The sequence below is a fragment of the Lontra canadensis genome, unplaced genomic scaffold, assembly GCF_010015895.1.
Source record: "Lontra canadensis isolate GAN:19392208 unplaced genomic scaffold, GSC_riverotter_1.0 scaffold34, whole genome shotgun sequence".
Classification (NCBI taxonomy): Eukaryota; Metazoa; Chordata; class Mammalia; order Carnivora; family Mustelidae; genus Lontra; species Lontra canadensis.
In genome coordinates this window covers 5,945,152-5,969,312 of record NW_022631028.1, presented here as the reverse complement: position 1 = coordinate 5,969,312, position 24,161 = coordinate 5,945,152, and the positions used below count along the sequence as shown (strand labels likewise).

At 39.4% G+C, this 24,161-nt stretch overlaps 1 protein-coding gene across 3 annotated transcripts in view; it reads left to right on the top strand.

The window, feature by feature from the left end:
• The window catches only part of TAFA4 (TAFA chemokine like family member 4), a 175,269-nt gene that overhangs the window by 131,136 nt on the left and 19,972 nt on the right, over positions 1 to 24,161 (top strand). For all 3 annotated transcript variants that reach the window (XM_032867352.1, XM_032867354.1, XM_032867353.1), the window contains exon 4: positions 23,795 to 23,950. In XM_032867352.1, coding sequence (XP_032723243.1) covers positions 23,795 to 23,950 — 156 coding nt within the window. The remainder of the gene's footprint in view (positions 1 to 23,794; positions 23,951 to 24,161) is intronic.

The window sequence follows — 24,161 nt, the reverse complement described above, 5'->3', positions numbered from 1 at the left end:
TCGGAGAAGAATAAATCTGATTCAGTCTTGTAAGGTTGTGTGTTTCAAGGAATCAATTTCTTCTAGGCTGTCTAATTTGTTGCATAGTAATTGTTCTTGTATACACTAATTGTTCTTAATATTCTCTTATGACCCTTTATAATGCTGTTGCACTGATTATAATGTCTCCTTTTTCATTTCTGATTTTATTTGGGTTCCCTATCTCTTTTTCTTGATGAGGTGGGCTAAAGGTTTGTCAATTTTGTTTACCTTTTAAGAGTACCAGCTCTTTGTGTTATTGACCTTTTCTTGTCTTTTTTAGTCTCTATTTCATTTATCTCTGCTCTGATCTTTTTATATCTTTTTTTTCTAACTTGGGGCATTTTTGTCTTTCTTCTTTTCTTTAAATGTAAAGATAGTTTATCTGAGGTTTTTGTTTCTTCTTTAAAAATATTTTATTTATTTATTTGACAGAGAGAGAATGATCATAAGTAGGTAGAGAGGCAGGCAGAGAGAGAGAGTGGGGGGGAAGCAGGCTCCCTGCTGAGCAGAGAGCCCAATGCAGGGCTCCATCCCCGGACCCTGAGATCATGACCCGAGCTGAAGGCAGAGCTTAACCCACTGAGCCACCCAGGTGCCCCAGGTTTTTGTTTCTTGAGGTACACCTGTATTGCTATGAGCTTTTCTCTTAAAACTTCTTTTACTGTTTCTTTCTCAAAGATTTTGGAACTTTGTGTATCAATTCTTACTTGTCTCAATATTTTTTTGATTTCTTCTTTGAAGTATTCATTGACTGGTAGTTTAATCGCATGTTGTTCAGTCTCCATTTGTGTGTGTGTGTGTGTGTGTGTGTGTGTGTGTTTCCCCCCCTAATTTCTTTCCTGTGGCTAATACCTAGTTTAATCCCCTTGTAGGCAGAAAAAATGCTTTGAAAGATTTCAGTCTTCTTGAATTTAAGACTTGTTTTATGGCTGAACATGTGATCGCTCCTGGAGAATGATCCATGTGCACTTAGTGTGTATTCTGTCCTTTTTAGATGGAATATTCTGTATTTATTAAGTTTAGCTGGTCTGATGTGTTATTTAAGACCAGTGTTTCCATATTGATTTTCTGTCTGAACGATCTATGCATTGATGTAAATGGTATATTAAAGTCTTATACTATTATTATATTATTGTCCATTCTTTATTTTTATAAAATGTTTTATATATATTAAGTGCTCCTATGTTGGGTATATAAATATTGGCAAATGTTTTATCTTCTTGTTCAGTTGAGCCTCTATAATGCCCTTCTTTGTCTTTTGTTACAGTCTGTTTTACAGTCTATTTTGTCTGATACAAGTATTTTTCCCCAGCTTTCATTTCATTTCTATTGGCATGATACCTTTTTTCCCCCTCACTTCAATTTCAGTCTGTATCTTTAGGTTTGAAGTGAGTCTCTTGTAGGCAGCATATAGAAGAAGCTTTTTTCCCCCTGAATCCATTGAACCACTCTGTGTCTTTTGACTGAAGCGTTTAGTTCATTTACATTTAAGGTAATAATTAATAGATATGTACTTACTGCCATCTTGTTCATTGTTAATTCATTTCTTCCCTTGGAATTTGATTATTTTCTTTGGTGCTTTGTTTAGATTCTGCGTTCCATTTCTTTTGTGCCTGTAATTACTCTAAGTTTTTTCTTTGTGGTTACTCTTAAAATTATATAAAACATATTATGTATATAATAGTTTCTTTTAAGTTGACAATAACTTAGATTTGAACACAGTCTATAGCTTTATGTTTTTATATATATTTTTTAAAGATTTTATTTATTTATTTGACAGAGAGAGAGAGAGATCACAAGTAGGCAGAGAGGCAGGCAGAGAGAGAGGGGGAAGCAGGCTCTTCGCTGAGCAGAGACCCCAAAGTGGGCCGGATCTCAGGACCCTGGGATCATGACCTGAGCCGAGGGCAGAGGCTTAACCCACTGAGCCACCCAGGCGCCTCTGTTTTTATATTTTTGATGACCTATTTTGCTACTTTTTATTTGATGTATTCTGTACTGATTAGTTATTTTAAATGAATTTTACTACTTTTTTCTGGCGATATGCCTTGTTCTCCAGTTTGTAGTATACTCCTCTGTCTCCTGATTTTGCCCGTCACTGTATGTTCATCTATATATATTAAGCTAAACAGGTACATCCCTCAGCCTTGTATAAGTCACCTTCTGTAGGAGCTGTTCCTTATGGCCCGGAAGTGCAATCTCCCATCTCCATCAGAGCCAGGCATTCCATGGTGTTTTCCTGTGGGCTATGTTGTGATTGGGCCTTGGCTTCTGTGGGGGGAGTGCAGGACGCTGGGTACTAGATTGCCAAGAGATTGCTCATTGGCCATGGAGTGGGGAAGTTGTGTTGGAGTGGCTTCCCCATCCTGGTTGTGGCTCAGTCTCTGCAGGGGGTGGGCAGCACTGGGGCACTCTTCCAGCCTTATTATGGCCTATCTGTTGTTTGGGGGGGAGGTCATTACTTGGGGCACTTGGCCTGCTGGTTGCTGCTTGTTTTCTGGTGGGATTGATGGGGCTCCAGGCATTTGCTTGGCCTTGTTGAAAATTGGCTACTGCACAGGGAGGATGGGGTTCAAGGTACTCAGCATTTCTAGGTTGGAGTTGATCTCTCTGTGAGATGGGCTATGCTCAGGACACTTGCTGGGTCCAGTTGTTGGTTAGTTGCAGTGCTGGGATAGCAGGGCTCAGGGCTGTCTTGTGACTCAGTCTCAGAGCTGAATGTATGGGACTCAGGACACTCCCTGGTCCACTCGTGTCTCCATTCAGTGCTTGGTGAGGGTGGAACTGGGGTACTTTCCTGATCTGGTTTGGCTTGCTTGCTGCTGAGTGGGATGGGGTGGTGCTCTGGGTACTTGCCCTTCCCAGTTCTGTACTAGGAAGGAAGGGTCAGGGAGTTTGCCTGACACATTGTGGCTCACTATTTACAAGGGTAGGACAGTCCTTGGGGGCTTGTCCAGCCCTTTTGCAGCTGGGAGTAAGGAAAGAGGGAGGTTGTCAAAAGAAATTCTGCATGCTATAAAGAGGGCCTACAAGATATTGGAGGCCTTGCAATTGTCAAGTTAAGGTTGTATCTCCCTCTAGTAAAGCATTAACAGTAAGATAGTTGGGAGTTTCCTTTCCTTCTGGAAATTAGCAGGTTATTGATAAGAACACATTTTTTTTTTTTCTGGTAAATCACTAAGACATTTTGTAAACTGAGGGAGACTCCTGTTTTGCAGGACTGTGATCTCTGTAAGTTAACCATTTGTTTTTCCTTCCCTTTGCTTTAGGGCAGCCAGTAGTGCCTGAGGAATGTCACCCATGTGCCACCTGGGAGTAGGTGGGGGTGGGGGGTGTTGCTGACTGTCAGCTTGTGCTTTGTCCTCAGCTTGCCTTCTTTTCCCTCATCACTTTCCAAGTATTGCTACCTGTCCTATGACTGGAACTTGACAAGGGGATCCCCATTTTTATCGCTGGACCTTCCAGTGTCTACCCCTGGACCTAAAGTGACCATTCTGATTCGTCTCCTAGATGAAAAAATAAAGTCCATCACTGTTTGGATTCTCCCTGCAGGGGCTTTGTTTCTATGTAAAAAAAAGAAAATATAATCTCTTTTTTCAAACGTGTTGACCACACTGTTCTATCCTTAGGCTGTCACTTACTCCTTGATCTAGTTACTTTGCTTGCTGTGTGTTCTTTCATCACTGTTCTTAGTTTCCTTGTTTTCTTCTTGTTCTTACCTCTTCTTAAGCTACCCTACACTTGCTGTTCTCTCAACCCCAAATTTTATTAAAAATTTCATGAAATCTTCCCACCATTTTAATTTACCTATTGAAATATAATAAAGAACATATCTGGTCTTTCTTTGTCCCTGTTTCCTGACACAGAATTTTAAAAAGCTTGAAATTTCCTTAGCGACAGGACTGTCTTTATTATACTAATGAGGTCACTCAAGGTGGGTCTCTGGATGGCTTCAGGAGGCACGATGGCCACAGAAAAACCAAGATGTGATTGGAGGGTGGGAACTTGCAGCCTTCTGATCTGTGGGTAGACAAGGAGAGCTGGAGACTGAGTATAGTCACATGGCCAGTGATTTATTTAATCAGTCATGACTATGGGATGATATTTCTGTAAAAACTTTGGACACCAGTTTGGTTCAGCTTAACGTGGGTGACTAGCACATCGATCTGCTGGGAGGCAGCATGCACTTAATCTGAGGGGCAAGGGCGCAGACTCCGAGGGGTGAGGGCACAGGAGCTCAGCATCCTGGACCCTTCCAGACCTTACCCTGTGTGTACCCTTCTTAACAAAAATGTAAGTGTTGTGCTTCCTTAAGTTTTGTGTGTTGTTCTAGTGAATCATCAAGGCTGTTGGGGTTGTGGGAACCCCTGATTTTGTAACCAAGGTGGTCAGAAGTGCAAGTGACTTGGCCTCTGAAGTGGGATCCATCTTTCAGAGAATTGAACCGTTAATCTGTGACACCGCCCTAACTCCAGCTAGTGTGAGAATTGCATTATGGTCTTTGTGGTACACCCTCTTGGGGTGGAAACAGAATACCTGATCTTCTAGGGGATCCCTCTCTGTACCCGGGGATAATATGTGCTCTTTTAGGCATGACTGAGTTGAAGAAGTTAACTCTGACTTTTTGTTTTAGTAGATGGTCTCTTATTACAGAGCTACTCATCTGGTTAACTGAAAAAGTCATTTAGAGAAGGAATTATTTTTGTAAAAATGATGAAACCTACGTCAAGCACTGTTTTAGAACGTTATGTCTATTAAGTGTGCACTCATTTATCAATCCTTTGATGTAGTATTGAGGTGATCTCTTTTGAGTATGGATCTACTGTTTCCTTGTGGTCTTGCTTTTGTGAAGCTTGCCTATTGTCTCACTCCTGAATTTCAGATTCTTTGGAAAAGGAGAGTGTGGAGCCGAGATACTTGGGAAGTGTTTAAGTCGATATCTTTCGCATTAGGACAATCTTACTGGAATTTCATGTCTTAATGAGATGAAAATTGGGGACGGGGGCCTTCAGTGACCCCCAAACTTCAAATCCGCCTTTTGTTGGAGAGCAGGAATACATGCGTTTGCATCATAGCACATCCTATGTGTTTAGATAACAAAAAGAATGTATGGAGAATAATCTGGATTGAGTACCTTAATTGTAAGTGTACTTTTTCAAAAGTCTTTCTAGAAGTTTGCACACCCTAGTTTGAAAACTGCTGTTGCAGAACATTGGCAAGAGAGCTGCTGCTTTATTTACACCCATTTTTTTGTGGGCTTATTTTCTTTAATTATAAAATCAATTCTTGTTTATTCCAAAAATGGTCTTCTTCAGTGTCATTTCTCAGAGATGATCACTGTTATCAGCAGCGGTATATTGTACTAGATTTTTTTTGGCATTTCAAAACATGTTATCACCAACTTGTCCTGGGTGGCCACAAACTTTACTACCCTTATAGCATTTAAGTTGCGTAACTCATAACCCCTTTTTTTACCCCTCTTTGGGCATCATTCTTAAAGCCCCCCTGTTTTTAGGAGGGAGGCATTTTTGACAGTGTTTTTCTTAACTTTTATTAAAAGCAAACAAAACAAATGGTAAAAATGAACCGTTGAAAGAAAGGATATAAAAGTTTTGGCATTTGAATAGGATATCTGAATGTCTTTTTTTTTTTTTTTTAAATGTGTCTGAGTTCCTGATTAGCCTAGTGGACGTCTCATGAAGGGAAATCTTCCTTGGCTTTCCATGATAGTAAGGTTCTCCTGGCTCCAGTTCATAGGGTGTTAATGTGGCTTTAACGGAGTGAGTGTCTTCTGGTATCAGTGTGGGTCATATATTGAAAAAGGTCTAAAAGGATTAACTGCTTAATTCAAGAAGACTTTATTGATGACTTACTATGGGGATCCAATCATGAATGGGTTATGTTCTCTGCCTTCATGAAGCTTATAGTCTAAGAGAAGGTGCTCATGGAAAAAAAAAATCATAAGCCCAACACTCAGTGAGATTTTCACTTCTGTCTTGGAGGGTTTTTGTGTTTTGTGGTTTTTTTTTTTTTGTTTTGTTTTAAGATTTTATTTATTTATTTATTTGAGAGAGCGACAGAGCACAGGCAGAGGGAGTGCCATAAGGGGAGGGAGAAGCAGACTCCCCACCCATCAGGGAGCCTGATCGGGACTCCATCCCAGGACCCCGAGATCATGACCTGAGCTGAAGGCAGGTAGTTAAGTGACTGAGCCACCCAGGCACTCCTGTCTTGGAGGTTTTAAGAAGAGTTTTTCACCAATATTCTTGTAAGGAATTACTGTATATATGGTGTTATGACTTAAATATATCTGAACAGTGCAGTGCATAAAAATAGATTTTTTTTTACCTAAAAATAACCCATGTCATAAGAAAAAGACTTACTTAAAATAGCAGACTTACAGATATTTAGATATAGTTATCAACTGCAAGGAGTCACTTCTGTGTGCGTACACCTCTGTGTTTGTATGTATATGTGTATGTGAGTATGAGAGAGAGTGTGTGTGTGTGTGTGTGTGTGTGTGTGTGCAAGCATACACAATAAGGAGTCAACTAGGAATGTAACATACTATGGCTTTGGGCATCTGGCTGGTTAGGATTTCAAAGTACATAATTAAGTTTACCAAATTCGTATTGGTATACTTATTGAGTGTCAGCTGCCTCCCCTCTCTGTATCCTGAATTCTGTTCTCCAGCGGCAACTATTTTTTTTTTCTTAGTTTTTTTTTTTTTTTTTTTTTTTTTAAAGGCAGTTCAGAAACTTGCCTACATTTACACGGGGTTACCAAGGGATGAAAGGGGGATTTAAGCCTAGGCAGCAGGACATCAGAACTTTTTTTTTTTTTTTTGACAAGATCACAAGTAGGCAGAGAAGCAGGCAGAGAGAGAAAAAGAGAGAAAGGAGGAAGCAGGCTCCCCACTGGGCAGAGAGGCCGATGTGGGGCTCGATCCCAAGACCCTGGGATCATGACCTGAGCCGAAGGCAGAGGCTTTAACCCACTGAGCCACCCAGGTGCCCCTTCTTAGATTTTTCTATTAATACCGTGTTTCTAAACAATATGCATATGCTGAGATTTATTGATTCATCAATTTTTAGATCTTATTATTAACCCTTGTTATGATAGGTAAAGATTATATTGCTTTTCTTGGACAGTTTTACTGTTTCTTGCTGTTCTGTTGACGGGCATTTATAAATGTTTTGAGCTTCTGTGTTGTCTCAGATTCTCTTCTGTTCCAGAGATCTTCTCCATTCAACTTGCTGAGACACTGACCCCGTGGCTTTGTTTCACTGATCTTTTGGATTGAATTTCTTGTCTTCCTATGTCTCTCTCTTTCTAATGTTATTCCTTTATTTTGGTACAGCATACCCTCTAGTAAATGCTTAAATAATTGGATTCATGAAAAGAAAAGTTTTGAAGCAATGTCTGAAATACATTTTGTTTCACATTTTATTTATTTATTTTATTTATTTTAAGATTTTATATATTTATTTGACGGAGACAGATCACAAGCAGGCAGAGAGGCAGGCAGAGAGAGAGAGAGAGGGAAGCAGGCTCCCTGCTCAGCAGAGAACCCGATGCGGGGCTGGATTCCAGGACCCTGGGATCATGACCTGAGCCGAAAGCAGAGGCTTTAACCCGCTGAGCCACCCAGGCACCCCATGTTTCACATTTTATTGACAGTTTTTTGGGATATAGAAATTTTCCTTTAGAATTTTGAAAACATGACTCCACTGGTTTTTAGCATATACAGTGTTGGTTTTGAGAAGTCTAATAAAATTGTTTCATTTCCTTTTCTGCATGTTAATATCTCCTATTCTGGCTTCTCAAATTTCTTAACCTTTTTTTTTGGGGGGGGGCATGTTTTTGTTGTTATCCTTAAAACTTGACGTTTCATGATAGTATATGTGTTATGGTGTTGGTCTGCTCTGGTTTTGTTTGTTTTGTTTTTGTTATTTTTTCTTTGTTTTTTTTTTTTTTTTTTTCTTCTGTGATACTCTCACTGCTTTTTGCTATCGTTCTCTGTCTCTAGAATAGGATTTTTGGTCATCTGTGTTTTTTCTCTAAATATTTCCTGTTTGGTTTCAGTTTTCTCTATCTCTTTTTATCTTTCGAATTTCAAGGGAGGTTTTCTTTGACAAAATTATTGATTTTGCTATTAAAAAATTCTTGAGTGTTTTCTTATTGCTAATGTTTTTATCATAGGATTTTCGGTATGCTATTACCTGGATTGGAGATGTGGTTTGGTTTTATTTTGGAGGTTTTTTTGTTTTTGTTTTTTGAATATTTGATAGATGACTTTGAAACTGTCTTATTCCCTTACTTTACTTATTGTCAAAGATTTAATGAGTTTGTGTGTATGTACGTATACTCCGTAACTATGGATCTCATATATATTATAATTACAATTAAAACTAATGGGATATGTGTAATGGCATGTATACAGACATAGACACACACACACATACACACATAATGACACATAGTAAAAGTTCATCATCTCTCCTCTCCCCCCCCTTTTTTTTCTTTGAGTCCTACAATTACTTTTAGTACTCTTAGGTCCTTGTCCGTTCCTTGCATTAATTCTCTGCCCTCTCATTTTATTTTTTCTCTTGGTTTATTTTCATCTCCTTCATATTAGAAAATTTCTCCAAATGTTGTACACTTAACTCTTGAACATCACAGAGTTAGGGGTACCCAGCCCTGTGCCGTGTGTAACTTTGGACTCCCACAAAACCTTTACTAATAATAGCCTACTGTTGATCAGAAGCCTTACTGATAACATCAACAGTCTAATTACCATGTATTTTGTATGTTACATGTATTATATAGCATATCCTTACAATAAAGTAAGCTAGAGAAAAGATCTTACTAAGAAAATCATAAGAGAAAATACATTTACAGTACTGTACTATATTTATATTAAAAAAAATCCAGGTATGAGGGGACTTGTGCTATTCAAAGGTCAGTTGTGCCTCCTTAAGGAATGGTGAAATCTCTGAATTTGGAGAGGATTTAGTGACGAGTGGACTTTAATTTTGAGTACGTGGATGCTTCCAACCCCATGCTTTGAAGGACCTATTGAGGTGCTTAGAAATGAATCCGTCTCATCCCCTCAGTATCCACTTCCGCCTGTCACTCACTGCTAATCCACCTGCTTTCCGTCTCCCAAAAGACTTATTAAAAGTCTCTCAGCTGCTGAACCCCCGCTTTTTTTCTTTGCTTTTGTGAATTTGGATCTGTTGTCTTCCTTTAGTATAGTTTTAATGGGATCCTAGGAAAGAGAGATCAACAAAGGTGCTCTTCTCGCATCTTTAACTGGAGTTAAAGTATTGAAAATTGTTAAGTGCTGTTAAGGAAAGGTCGATGGTGCCATGTCAGGGTAATTTTCTGTTTTCATTTTGGGCTTAGGTATTTAATGACATGTATAATATGGTAACAACAATCATGTTTGTAAGAGTTTAACACCTAGGGAACCAGGGTGGCTCAGTTGGTTAAGCAACTGCCTTTGGCTCAGGTCCTGATCCCGGAGCCCCAGGATCGAGTCCCGCATCGGATTCCCAGCTCCATGGGGAGTCTGCTTCTCCCTCTGACCTTCTCCCTTCTCATGCTCTCTCCTACTGTCTCTCTCTCAAATAAAGAAATAAAATCTTTAAAAAAAAAGAGTTTAACACCCAAAATATTGTTTATAACATGATGAAAAATATGATGCATTTTCTTGCTGGAGTCCATTTCGGTTAGAAGTAAAATAGAACTGGGGCACTTGGGTGGCTCAGTGGGTTAAGGCCTTTGCCTTCGGCTGAGGTCATGATCTCAGGGTCCTGGGATCGAGCCCCACATCGGGCTCTTTGCTCAGCAGGGAGCCTGCTTCCCTCTCTCTCTCTGCCTGCCTTTCTGCCTGCTTGTGATCTCTGTCTGTCAAATGAATAAATAAAATCTTAAAAAAAAAAGAAGTAAAATAGAAATTTCCATTGTAAATATGAACCACCTCTTTATCCATTTGTCTGTTGAAGGGTGTCTAGGCTCCTTCCATAGTTGGGCTATTGTGGACATTGCTGCTATGAACATTGGACTGCATGTGCTCCTTTGTTTCACACATCTGTATCTTTGGAGGAGATTATGCTGAGTGAAATAAGTCAGTCAGAAAAAGACAATTATCATATGGTTTCACTTGCTTGTGGAACATAAGGAATAGCATGGAGGACATTAGGAGAAGGAAGGGAAAAATAAAGGTGGGGAAATCAGAGGGGAAGATGAGCCATGTGAGATTCTGGACTCTGGGAAACAAACAGGGTTTCAGAGGAGGGGGTGTGGGGGGATAGAATAGCCCCGTGATGGGTATTAGGAGGGCACGTACTGCATGGAACACTGGGTGTTAGATGCAAACAATGAATCATGGAACACTACATCAAAAACTAATGATGCGCTGTATGGTGACTATCATAATAAAATAAAATTTAAAAAAAAGTAAAATAGAACAGAATTTTCTAACAGAAAATGTTAAAAATACATATATACTTTTTATGTTTTAACATACAAATAGAAGCTCATCACCAATTTCTACATTATGTGTGTATAGATTTATTTTTATCTACCAAGGTGGTTCTGCACATGAATTTAGTAGAACAACAAATAAGAAATCTATTCACCTGTGTATGAAATGTTATTAAAATCATAAATGCATCTACTGGAAGAGACTTTCAGGGACTACTTTTATTTTTTATCTGTAATTCTCATTTGCCTTTACTCTAACTTTATTTTGTATGGATAGTTTTTTAAACATGTTCTTTGAACACAGCAATTTTGCTTCTTTTTCTTCTTCTTCTTTTTTTATAAACCGTACACGTAGCTTTCTCTCTTTTGTTTTTGGTGCTGGGAAAGCAGAGGAGGCCGACTGGAGCTCAGAGGGGAGACGCAAGTGAAGTGTGCTGTGGGCTCTCTGCTTCATCAGTTACCTCTAAATGGAGAGGCTTTTTGCAATCTCTTCTGTGTCTCTGCAATTATGTTCCCCTTTCAGAAGAAAGGTGCTTGGTCTGACCCACTGAGTGTGGGAAGGCACTTGATTTGATTTTCTGTCCCCTAGTGGTCCTGCTGAGTCTGAAACCTTGAAAAGTACTCAGCAGGAGTAAAACCAGAAGCCAAAGAAATAGGAACCGGAGCGTCCAATATAGTCCTATGCCGTAGGGATGGGAGCCATGGCTCACGTCATTGGAAATGCCTGGATTTGTCATCCGCTGGTTTCTGCTGGGAGAACTCAGGGTTTGAGGAGCTACTGGATGAATACTTGTGGGGAAATAAAGGGATTCATGTGCCAGGATGGAAAAAATTAAAACAAGGATTGCTGACAATCTCAGATCTCAAATTCAAGGACTGTCAGTTGGGTAAGGGACCTTTGCAGTGCTGACTTTTTGCTTCTAGAAGGCAACTTCCTTTTTCCTTGTTCTGAGAAGTATAGTTTTTTTTTTTTTTAATGAATTGTACCCAGATTTTTATATTTCTTTCTAGATCTTTCCAGTATAATAGTTGTTTAAATAGTTCTTAAGAATGGTGGTATTTTTTTTTTTTTTTAAGATTTTATTTGACAGACAGGGATCCCAAGTAGGCAGAGAGGCAGGCAGAGAGAGAGAGAGTGAGGAGGAAGCAGGCTCCCTGCTGAGCAGACAGCCCGCGGGGCTCGATCCAACGACCCTGAGACCATGACCTGAGCCAAAAGCAGAGGCTTAACTCACTGAGCCACCCAGGCGCCCCAAGAATGGCGGTATTAATAGTAGCAATGCAACACTCTCTCTATTACCTTTATGCTCACATCAAGACTCTGAAAGTTTGTTATTTTGCAGATACGGACACCAAGGCAAAGAGAAGTGAAGCCACGGTTGAAAGCCTCAGAGAAATAGAGAGATGGCAGAGCAGCTACTTAAACAGAAGCACCTGGGGGCTATCCCTCTATAGTGCTTTCTGGTTATTTCTTGCAGTGCTAGTTTACTTCCATCGACACCCTGCCAACTTCTTATTTGAAAACTTTTAAAATCTAAATTGTTTGTTCATTTGTTTTATTTCTCAGATTCCACATGTAAGTAGAATTGCATGGTCTTTGTCTTTGACTTTTTTTTAAAAAAATTTATTTATTTACTTATTTTAGAGCACGCGCATGTGTCTAGGGAGGGGCAGAGGGAGAGAATCTCTCAGGCTGATGCCCCACCGAGCAAGGAGCCCAAGTTAGGGCTCAGTCCCACAACCCATGAGGTCACGACCTCAACCGACACCAAGAGTCAGATGCTCAACTGACTGAGCCACCAGTTGTCCCCCCACTTACTTCTTTTAGCACAATACCCTCAAAAGTCCATCTGTGTTGTCCAAATAGCAAGATTTCATTTTTTTTATGGTTGAGTAGTATTCTAGACTTGTTGGTGTGTCTGTGTATATGCATCTTGATTCATTTATTGATGGACACTTAGTTTGTTTTCCTATCTTAGCTGTTGGAAATAATGCTGCAGTGAGCATAAGGGTGCATATATCATTTGAACTAGTCTTTCTGTATTATTTGGATAAATATCCAGAAATGGAATAGCTTGATCCTTTGTTAGTTGTATTCATAGTTTTTTGAGGAATTTGTGTAGTGTTTTCCAGAGGGACTTTGCCAGATTGTAATCCCACCAACAATGTATGAAGATTGTCTTTTTTCTATACCCTTGCCCATCTTGTTACCGTCGTTATTCCTTGTGTTCTTGATAAGAGCTACTCTGACAGGTATGAGGAGTTACTTCATTCTGGTTTCAATTTCCATTGACCTGGTGATGTTGAGAATCTTTCCGTGTGTCTTTGCCATTTGTATGTCCTTTCAGAAAAAATGTAAACTCAGATCCTCTGCCTATTTTTTAAAGGTTTTTTTTTTTTTTAATTGTTGAGCTCTAGGAGTTCTTTATATATTTTGTCTGTTTGTACCTGATCAGATACAGAGTTTGCGTGTATCTTTGCCCCTTCCATAAGGTTGCCTTATCATCTGAGGATGGTTTCCTTTGCTGTGCAGAAGCTGTTAATTGGATGTAGTCTCATTTATTTTTCCCTTGCCTTTGGAGTCACAAAGGTGTTGCTGAGTCTGATGTTAAGGAACTTATTGTCCATTTTTTCTTCTAGGAATTTTATGGTTTCAGGTTTTCCATTCAAGTGTAATGGATTTTAAAGTAATTTTGGTATGGTGTAAACAGCAGTCTAATTTCATTCTTTCGTAGGTGCCAGTGTCCCATCACCATTTACTGAACAGATTCTTCTTTCTCCCTTGGATGTTCTTGGCTCCTTATATAGACTGTCACTATATACATTTGTATATTTACAAGCTCTCAGTTCTTTTCCATTGATCAGTTTGTTTCTATTGTCTGTACTACACTGTTTTGCTCAGTATAATTTTGTGGTGTAGTTTAAAATCAGGGAGCCTGATACCTCCAGTTTTGTCCTTTCTCCAGACTGCTTTGGCTATTTGGGGTCTTTTGTGGTTCCATACAAATTTTAGAATTATTTGTTCTGCTTCTGTGCAATGCCATTGGTGTTTTGGTTAAATATTGCATTTAATCTGTAGATTTCTTAGGGTAGTACAGACATCTTAACAATATTCTCCCAGTCCATGAACAAAGTGTATTTTCCCATTTATTTGTGTTGCTTTCAATTTCTTTCATCACCATCTTACAGTTTCCAGTGTACAGGTTTTTAGCTCCTTGGTCAAATTAATTCTTAGGTATTACATTCTTTTTGATATATTATAAATGGTATTGTTAATTTTTCTTTCTGCTAGTTTGTTTTTAGTGTATAGTAATGCCTAAATTTCTGAATATTGATTTTGTATCCTACAAATCCAGTGAATTCATTTATTAGTTCCTATACTTTTTCGGTGTTTTATAAATGTAGTATGTCATTTGCAAATGGTGAGTTATCTTTTTTCCTTTCTGATTTGGATGCCTTTCTTTTTCTTGCATAATCTCTTCAGCTAGGACTTATAATACTGCATTAAATAAAAGTGGAAAAGGTGGGCATCTTTGTCTTCTAGATCTTAGAGGAAAGGCTTTCATCTTTTCATCACTGAATATGATACTAGCTATAGGACTGTTATATATGACCATTATGTTCATCTATGTCCCCACTATAGCCACTTGATTGAGACTTTGTCATAAATGGATGTTGAATTTTGTCAAGGGCTTTTCTGTATCTTTTGAGATGATCATATAGTTTTTACTTTTCACTTTATTAATATGATATGTAACTTGATTTGCAGATGTTGAACCATCCTTGCATTACTGGAATAAATCCCACTTAATTGTGGTGTGTGATCTTTTTCATGTATTGTTGAATTAGGTATTCTAGTACTTTGTTGAGATTTCTTGCCTCTATACTCATCAAGAATGTTGGCCTATAATTTTTTTGTGCATGTGGTGTCCTTCTTGGGTTTGGTAGCAGGGTAGTGCTGGCCTCATAGAAGGTTTTTAGAAGCTTTAATAACTTTTCAGTTTTGGGAAGAGTTTAAAAGGGATAGGTATTAATTTTTCCTTGAGTGTTTAGTAGAATTTATGTGAAGACATCTGGTCCTGATCTTTTGATGGGAGAGGTTTGATTAGTGTTTCAATATCCTTACTAGTAATTGGTCTATTCAGATTTTCTATCTCTTCCCAAATCAGTCGTGGAAGATTGTGTTGTTTGGAACTTACCCATTTCTCCTAGGTTGTCCAGTTTGAAGACGATTGTTCATAGTAGTCTCTTGATACTTTTTTTTAATTTCTGTGCTATCAGTTATAACTTTGCCTCTTTCATTTCTGATTTTATCAGAGTCTTTTTTTTTTTTTTTTAGTTAGTTTGGCTACATATTTGTCAATTTTATTTTGTCGATAAGTCAGCTTAATTTCACTGATCTCTTAAATTGTATCTTTAGTCTCAATTTCATTTATTTTCACTTTGATTTTTAGTATTACCATCCATTTACTAATTTTGTGTTTTGGTGCTTTTTTTCTTGTTTGTTTTGTTTTTGTTTTTGTTGAGACCCTATAGTTAAATTTATTATTTGAGATTTTTCTTATTTCTTCAGGTAGGCCTGCATTGCTATGAACTTCTGTCCTAGAAACCACTTTTGTTGCATTTCAAAGATTTTGGTGTGTCATATTTTTGTTTTCACTTGTCTCTTTTTTTTTTTTTAATTTCTTTTTTGTTCAAAGACTATTTGGTTGTTCAGTTATCTTTTTGTAACTAATTTGTACTTTTATACCATTATGGTCAAATAAGATGCTTGATATTATGGCAGTTTCCTTGAGTTTATTGAGACTTATTTTGTGGCCTAACGTGATATATCGTGGAGAATGCTCCATTTGCACTGGAGTAGAATGTGTATTCTGCTGCTTTTGGATGGAGTGTATATTTGTCTACTAGGTCCATCTGGTCTAATGTGTCATTTAAGGCTAATGTTTCCTCACTGATTTTTTTTGTCTGGATAATCAATGCATTGATGTAGGTGGAATGTTCAAGTCCCCTTCTATTATCGTATTACTATTAGCTTTTCCCGTTATGTCTGTTAATATTTGCTGTAAATACTTTGGTGGTCTTATGTTGGGTGGGTGGGTCTTTCTTCTGACCCATTGTTGGGGTACATCAGCAACAGCTTCTTTGCATTTGTGGGTGGGGCTTTCAGTGGATACACCCATTGGTGCTAGCAATTGGAGAATTGGAGAATAGCTACGAATTGGAGAATTCCAAAATGATACCATTCAGTGCCAGTGTTAGGAAGATAGATTGAGATCACAAAAATGGCTCCCACCAGTGTCTCAGTTTCTGTGAAGAGTCTTTGCTGTCTCCTGCCTCTCCAGGAGACTCTCTAACATTAGTAAATGGACTCTTTTATCTAGGGCTTTTCAAATTGGTGTTTTTGAGATGGTTTCTAGGTCAAGTGATTCTGCACATGAGCCCCTTTACACAGTTTTTCCACTCGCTATAGTTTTCTGGCTCTTCTGAACATAATCTCCATCAATTTTCAAAGCCTTGTATTTTGGGGGCTTGTCTATGCTGTGCAGGATCTAAGGGTTGGGATGCCTGATGTGGAGCTTGAATCCCTCGCTTCTCAAGAAAGAGTTCCATACCTTTGTAATCCCTGCCAGTTGTGATTCACTCAGACTGCGATATTTTTTTCCTGGTGAGTCCATGTCTCTGCTTCTTCCTGTCTCATCGCTGCCCTTTTATCCTTTGTTGTGGAGGCTCTCTTCATGAAATTTTCCAGTGCCTTTTAGAGGGAGTTAGTCCATATATAGTTGGAGATTTGTTGGGTTTGTGAGAGGAAGTGAATTCTGGATCTTGCTGTGCTGCCATCTTGAACCCAACTCTTTGCCCCCACACATTTATTTTTGGTTCTACTTAGGCCTTTTCTCTTTGCCCAAACTCAACATGTAAGTGATCATTTTTTTTTTTTAATCATCTGGCTATTATTATTCTTTTGGGGATTTTATCCAGTGTCATGACTTGAGATACTGTCTCATATTGCAAAGGTGAGTAACTGTCTGCCTTAAAACCAGACTTCTCTCGAATTCCAGACTTAAATGTCTAACTGCCTATTTGACCTTCCTCAGTTAAAATCCAATTGGCATCTAAAATGTAACAGCTAAGCTTCTAGTTTTCTCTTCATTTATTTAACCCCACCTTTTCTGTGTTCAGATCTATAGCTTTGGGGTCAGCGTAGACTCCTCTCTTCTTCTCACATCTTAAATCTAACCCCTCAGCAAATCCTGTCACTTTCACCTTCTAAATAAATCCGGAACCCAACGTTTTCTTACCATTCCCACTGCTGTGACCTTGGTCCAAGCCGTCATCACCTCTCTGTGGATTATTGTGGCAGGTGTTATGTCCCTACTTCTATCCTTGCTCCTCTTGAGTCAGTTCTGATCATTATAGATCTTCTTAAAATGTAGGTCAGATCAGGTCATTCTAAGTTCATCATTTCCGGGACTTCCCATCTCATTGTGAGTAAAAGCCCAAACCCCAACAGTGACCCACGAGGCCCTCTATAATCTGCCCATTTGCCCTCCATTATCTTTCTGGCATCATCTGTTAATTTCTCCTTCTCTCATGCAGCTCGAGCTATAAGGGCCTCTTTTTGTCTGATGTCTGAAGGACTTATTTTCTTACTGCTTTAATTTTCACTCAAATATTAGTTTCTGGCCCTCCCTGTTTTAAATTGTATCTTTCCTGTTTTGCGTTTCTTAAATCACTAAAAGATGAGAAGTCTCGGAGGAAGAGGATTTTGGGGGGGCCTGTCTGGTTCAGCATAGTTACCATGTGCTGGCATAGAGTGAATACTCAATAAATACTTATTGAATAAAGGTGGTGACAAAAACAAAGTCATTTGTTCAACATCTGTAGTTTTTCGAGTACCTCAGTGTTCATTAAGCACTTTAAAATTCATAACTGTCATGTAAGGTAGATAATAAACTATTATATATGAGAAAATGAAAGTGAGAGTCTCAACGAAGTTGCTCAGCTCTGCAAGCTGGCATTCTGGCGCAGCAATTCTGATTCCAAGGCCATTGCTACCTCTCTTGTTGCCAGAAGGTAAGGAGAAGACTGTGTCCTCAAGAATTTTGTGAGATATTTTGTTTGGTGTCTCTGCTTGTTGAGAGGCCATGTCTCTTCTTTACTGCTCTGCCCTCACCCCCAGCAGACGCCCTGGCAAATGCTAGGGGTTCAGAAGATATTTGTCTCCAAGAGTAAGTTAGGAAGCTTGCCCAGCAGGTGGTTCCATGGCTACCGTAGTTTTACTTCTATACTGTGATAGATCCCTTTTGACTGAAAGCTGAGTGAGATAGGTATAGGGGGAGAAAGTTGTTATAAGAGAACCACAACCAGGATATACTAGGCATGTTTTCCAAAGGCAATGTCTGGCCACTATTGTCTGCTTTCATTTCATGAATTCTTCTCTTCAGCTTTCTTTCCTCTGTTGTGCTTTCATGGAGAGAAAGGCTGAGAATGCCATAGAGAAAAACCATACTCAAATAAAATAAATGCCTTCTAAGAAGATCACTGGAGTGTGAGCCTTCCTTTAAAGGGTATATATTCTTGAGCTGGGCAGAAGGAGGAAGGGGAAAAGGGATTTGAACAAAAGGAAATAGATCCAAGGAAAATAATAGCGTGAAGTAAGTCACCCTAATCTGATGCCTCCTGACTCCCTATCAGCTTTCAAGTAGTTTTGGTGGAAGAACTGCTATTGCAAATGAGGTTTTGTATTTTCTCTCTTTAACAGTGGAATGGCCCTGACTGCACTGAGACAAATGGGCATTTCCTTTGTTGTTGGCAACTTTTCTTAAAAACATAGTTAATAAGAAAAAAAAAAAAAGATAAGGATTTAAGCATTTTACTCTTCAAAGTTAATCTATCTTCTTTTAGCAATCCCAAAGTAATCAGTTATTGTTTTAAGAATTATAATGTTTTTAAGGATGTCCATGTTAACTTTAGTTGAGTGAGGAATTAGCCATCTTAACGTTTTATAGTCTTGACAATACTTTAAGTCACCTTTTCTGAAAAGAAAATATGCAACCGCATTGCATGGTCGAAAGTGTGGAAAGGAATCAAGTACCAATTTTAAATTTCCCCACTTCTATGTCTCCAGGAGCATGGAGAACAGTGTTTTGAGCATAGTACACTATTGACGTGTTGGTTAAATAGAAATTAATATCCTCCCTTCCACCTACCCAGGCAAACCGGAGGGGAAATGGCCTAGCAATTGACAGAGATGAAGAGATAGTGCAAAGGGGATAGTGTTTTGTTTTCTGTTGAGCCAGTTTTGCTTCTGAGAGCAGCTCTACTTTTGGATAACTTAGTCTTACCTTACCTATTTTAATTCACGCCTGTAAGGTAAGTCCCATATGAGAAGTTTGAGCTACCGTCTCTCACTCTTAATACTCACAAGTGTTTAGCGTTAGCTTTCAAGTTGGATCAAAATGTTTCCTGCTGCTGAAAAGAGAGGTGTTTAGGTGAATTTATGTGCAGTGGCCACTCTTTGGTAGTAATCTTACTGAACAAGCATCCCTCTTGTACCTTTCCAGAGAATTAAGTTTACCACGAAAGCCATTAATTTCTTGTCTCTTTTAAAAACTTTCATTCCGTGCCCCCATCCCGTTACGACTACATTACATAGTTCTATGATGTTTATGGTGATCGATTTTATATGACAACTTGAGTGGGCCACGTGGTGCGCAGATGTTTGATCAAACATTATTTTGTGTGTTTCTTTGAGGGTGTTTTGGATGAGCTTAGCGTTTGGATTGATCGACTGTATAAAGAAGATTGCCTTCCATAAAGAAGATTGCCTTCCCTAATGTGGGTGGGCCTTATCCAATCAGCTGAAGGCCTCAGTTCAACAAAAAGACTGACCTTGAGAGAGAGAATTCTTCCTGATTTTGGATTGGGACATTAGTCTTTTCTTGCCTTTGGAAACTGAAACATCATCTCTTTCTGAATCTTGAACCTGCCAGTCTTTCAACTAGTATGACAACATTGGCTTTCCTGGGTCTCAAACTCAGACTGGAACTGAAGTTTTGGCTCCCCGGAGTCTCCATCTTGCTGACTCATCCTCCAAATCTTGGAAGTTTTCAGCTTCCATAATCACGTGAAGCAGTTTCTTACAATCAATCTCTTTATGTGTATATACCTGCTTCATGTGCTTTCTTTTTGGAGAACCCTAGCAGAGGATGAACTGTTCAAGCCAAGTATATAATCTGTGCTTTCTGTGCCTAGTAGCCCACAATGTACCCCTGTCTTCTGCCGTCATTCCTTGAGCACTTTTAAGTACTTGCTTCTGAATACTTAACCTCCTGTGCCGAGAACTGTAGATTACAAAGAAATGAGGCACATTCTAAGACCACAGTCCAGTGTCAATAGTAGAGGAATGACTAGAAATAGTGTCTTTATGGAGTCCCACAAAAACTCTCATCTTGTAGGAAAGTTGTTTTCAGTGGGAAACAGCCATGTCTTGTGGTTTGCTGCGGTAGAGATGCCATTTTGGCTCGCCTTAGTAAAATATGGGCTGCTCTCTTTCCCCTGCATTCTATGATAGTATAGATACTGCCTGGGTTTGCATCTGTCTTCTTCAGTTTCTAGGTGTGTGACTTAGGGCAAATTAATGTTTGTACATTTTTTTTAATGTACAAAAGGAATAAAAATAGTACCTACATCATAACATTTTTATAAGATCACACAGAATAGTATTTGTAAAAGGTATAAAACAGTGCCTGCTACCTACCCTATTTCATCAAACCTAAGTTGCCATCAGTTGTGAGATACATTGCTATTTTGTGTATTTCTATGAAAGAAAAGCATTGCCAATTACAATGACCAGATGCTATCAGTTGTGAGACCTGAAATGTTAAAGTTATGAGAAAAACATTATGTCTTAAAAATCAATGAGATACCATAGTCAGTATTATGTAAGTGAAAATCCTAGACCACACAAGCTGATTTTTCAGACATGTAGGGGAAAAATCTGTTTGCATTTGTGGATTGTTATATAGCAGCAAAATCCTACACCGTCTATAATATTAATGAATGTCCCAATCACTTCTCAATTGTTCTTTTACTAAAATGCATTTATTTTATTTTCTTAATGGGGTTTAGTGCCACCTTCATGACTCCTCAGGGTCTTTGAATATCTAAGTCATGCAGGATGGCTGGTATATGGACTGAGTATTTGCTGCCCCCCACCCAATTCTTACTGTAAAGCACTAATTCCCAGATAAGACTATAAGTCTGTGAGGAGGAATTCAAGGTTAAATGAGGTCATCTGCAAGGGGCCCTAATCTGGAAGAGCTGGTGTTTTTATGAAGAAAAGGAGGGGACAGCAGAGCACTCTGTCCCTGCCATGTGAGGACATAGAGGGCACCCGGCTGTTGCAAGCTGCAAAGAACGCCCTCACCAGGAACTGAATTGGCCAGGAACTTGATTTGTTGTTTAAGCCACCTAGCCAGTGGTCCTTTGCTGTGGCAGCTGAGCAAACTGTGACAGTGGCCAGCAGGGAGGGGAAGGCACTGTTGGAGGACTGAGGATGACTCCATCCGGGGCCCCCACCACATGGCTAGTCATTCAGGGAACATTTGACCTAAAAAAGGTGCTTACTTGTTATTGGAAATTAGAGACAGGGTCTCCTCTTGAACTCTTCCCAGTTCTCGCTGTTCTGCTTACTCAGCACCAAAGGCGCACCCTACTTTCCTGACATTGTAATTACAATTTATTTTTATTTATTTTTTTACTAGTGTATCCAACTACGTGTGGAAATCAGCATTCTTGTTGTGTATATTTAATTAGGTTTATAGTTTTAATCACTTTATGCTTTCTTCTATAGTACATTGAAAACGTCCTCTCCGGATGGTGGTTTGATTCTCTGGGTACTATTTCTGCTTCTCTGTGTTTTACAAAGGAAACTTTGCGGGGCGCCTTGGTGGCTCAGTGGGTTAAAGCCTCTGCCTTCAGCTCAGGTCATGATCCCAGGGTCCCGGGTTCGAGCCCCGCATTGGGCTCTCTGCTCGGCGGGGAGCCTGCTCCTCCCCCACCCCCGCCTGCCTCTCTGCCTACTTGTGATCTCTGTCAAATAAATAAATAAAATCTTAAAAACAATGGGGCGCCTGGGTGGCTCAGTGGGTTGGGCCTCTGCTTTCGGCTCGGGTCATGATCCCAGGGTCCTGGGATCGAGTTCCGCGTTGGGCTCTCTGCTCTGCGGGGAGCCTGCTTCCACCTCTCTCTCTCTGCCTGCCTCTCTGCCTACTTGTGATCTCTGTCTGTTAAATAAATAAATAAAATATTTAAAAAAAATCTTAAAAACAACAACAACAAAAAACAAAGGACACTTTGCCTTAGTAATCATTCTTGCCAGTGATTGAATTTTTCTTCCACCCACAGTTAACAAAGGAAAAAGGCTAGAAGTTTTTCAGAATAATATAGAGGTTGTTGTGTGGAAGGGCTAGTTTTATCAATAACAAATATTCCATAATTCAGATCTTTCAACTATTTTTGTGATTTGAAGTACATACTCTGAACAACAGAAAGCAAGCAAAGCGTTAGCCCCTGGGAATCTTTGGGGAAACTTTTTTAATGAGGAGATGAGATTGCTTGTAATTCATGGAACAATTTATAGGTAAATAGCGTATGTGACAATTGAAGGTGCTTGAAGAGGTTGTCTTTTATTAATAAATTCTAAACATTGCCTCCACAACCTTGTTTACGTAGTTTTTACTGGAGCAAAGATAAGTCTCTCCAATCCTGTTACAGACAGATGATTATCTATCGCTGTGTAACAAAGTAGCCCAATTCGTAAAAGCTGAAAACAATCAACATATACAATTTGACATAGTCCCATCAGCGTTCAAGATCTGGGAGTGTCTTAGCTGGGTGGTCCTGCTTCAGGATTATCAGACTGCAGTTAAGCTGTTGGCTGGGGTTGGAGTCTTTGAAGACTTTGACTGGAGCCGTTAGACCTGCTGAGGGACATTCTACAAAATAACGGCCATGTATTCTTGACAGTTGTCAAGGTTAAGAAAGATTAAGGCCAAAAAATACTTTCTGATTAAAGAAGGCTAAAGAGATGTGACAACCGAATACAATGTAGGTCCCTGAGTTGGATCCTGCATAAGGGGAATAATGGCTAGGAAAGACGTTATTAGGACAACTGGCAAAACTGAGATCATGAAATAGCATCATGTAAATAACATCGTATCAGTGTCAAATATCTTAATTTTGGTAATTATGTAAGAGAATGCTTTTGTTTTTAGGAAATACCCACTGCGGTGTTAGTAAAGGGGCAGGGGTATCATGTCTGCAAGTTCCTCTCAAATGGCTCGGAAAGATGTGTGAAAGAGAGTGAATGACGCAACAAAGAGGGTCACGTGTTAACAATAGTGAATCTGGATAAAAGATCTTAGTCACTGCTGCTGTGACAAATGACCACAAATTTAGTGGCCTGTTTCTCTAGGTCAGAAGTCTGGCACAGTGTAGCTGGGTTTTCTGTTCAGAGTCTGACCTCTGGGTTAAAATCAAGGTGTCAGCAGGCCAGCATTCTTTTAAGAAAGCTCTGTGGAAGAATCTGCTTGTTGGCTGAACTCAGTTTCTTGTGGGTGTAGGACTGATGTCACCATTTCCTTGCCTTCTGACCCCCAGATCTTTAAGCCAGCAGTGGTGCTTGAATCCTCCTCATGTTTTCAATCTGACTCCCCCTCCTGCCCTCTCTGCTTTTAAGAGTTCAGGTTGAGCACGTTAGTGTACCTGGACAATCTAGGACAATTTCCTTCTGTTAAGATCAACCAGTTAGTAATTATTTTTATTTTATTTTATTTTTTATTTTATATTTTATTTGAGAGAGAGAGAGAAAGCATGCATGCACACGAGTAGGGAGAGAAAGGGAGAAGCAGACTCTCTGCTGAGCAGGGAGCCCAATGGGGGCTCAGTCCCAGACCCACCAGATCATGACCTGAGCCTCCCACGTGTCCCTAGCTAGTGATTTAAATTATATCCACAAAATCTCTTTGGCATGTAACATAATGCGTTTGATACCAGGGGTTGAAGGTCCTGGGGGCTGAATTTCTGTCCACCACAGGTTTCTAGAAATTTTTTGCACTATTCTTAACACCTTAATATATATTTGAAATGACATCAAAATAAAAAGTTACCAAGATTCTTAAGCATGGGGCAGGAAGCTGGAAAATGTCATGGTATCATTCACATACTTTGTAGCTTCATTTTTTGCTAACAGCAGTGGGTCTGTTTTATCCATCAGGTCACCACCAGATCAAGCAAGGGACCTGTGAGGTGGTCGCTGTCCACAGGTGCTGTAACAAGAACCGCATAGAAGAGCGATCACAAACAGTCAAGTGCTCCTGCTTCCCAGGGCAGGTTGCAGGTACAACTCGGGCTCAGCCTTCTTGCGTTGAAGGTAAGACCTTTCTGGTCAGGTTCTCTACTCTTGCAAAAGTACGTAAAACCACCACCAGCCTCCTTGCTTTCCCGTCTTCACAATGCAAGGAAAACTAGGCTGCTTGCAGGTTAGTTTTGCCCCAAAAGTGAATGTCATTGCAACTCCATACATTGCTTGGTGAATAAGGTAAGTTATTAATGATATTTCTCAAGCGTTCCCAATGGGGAGT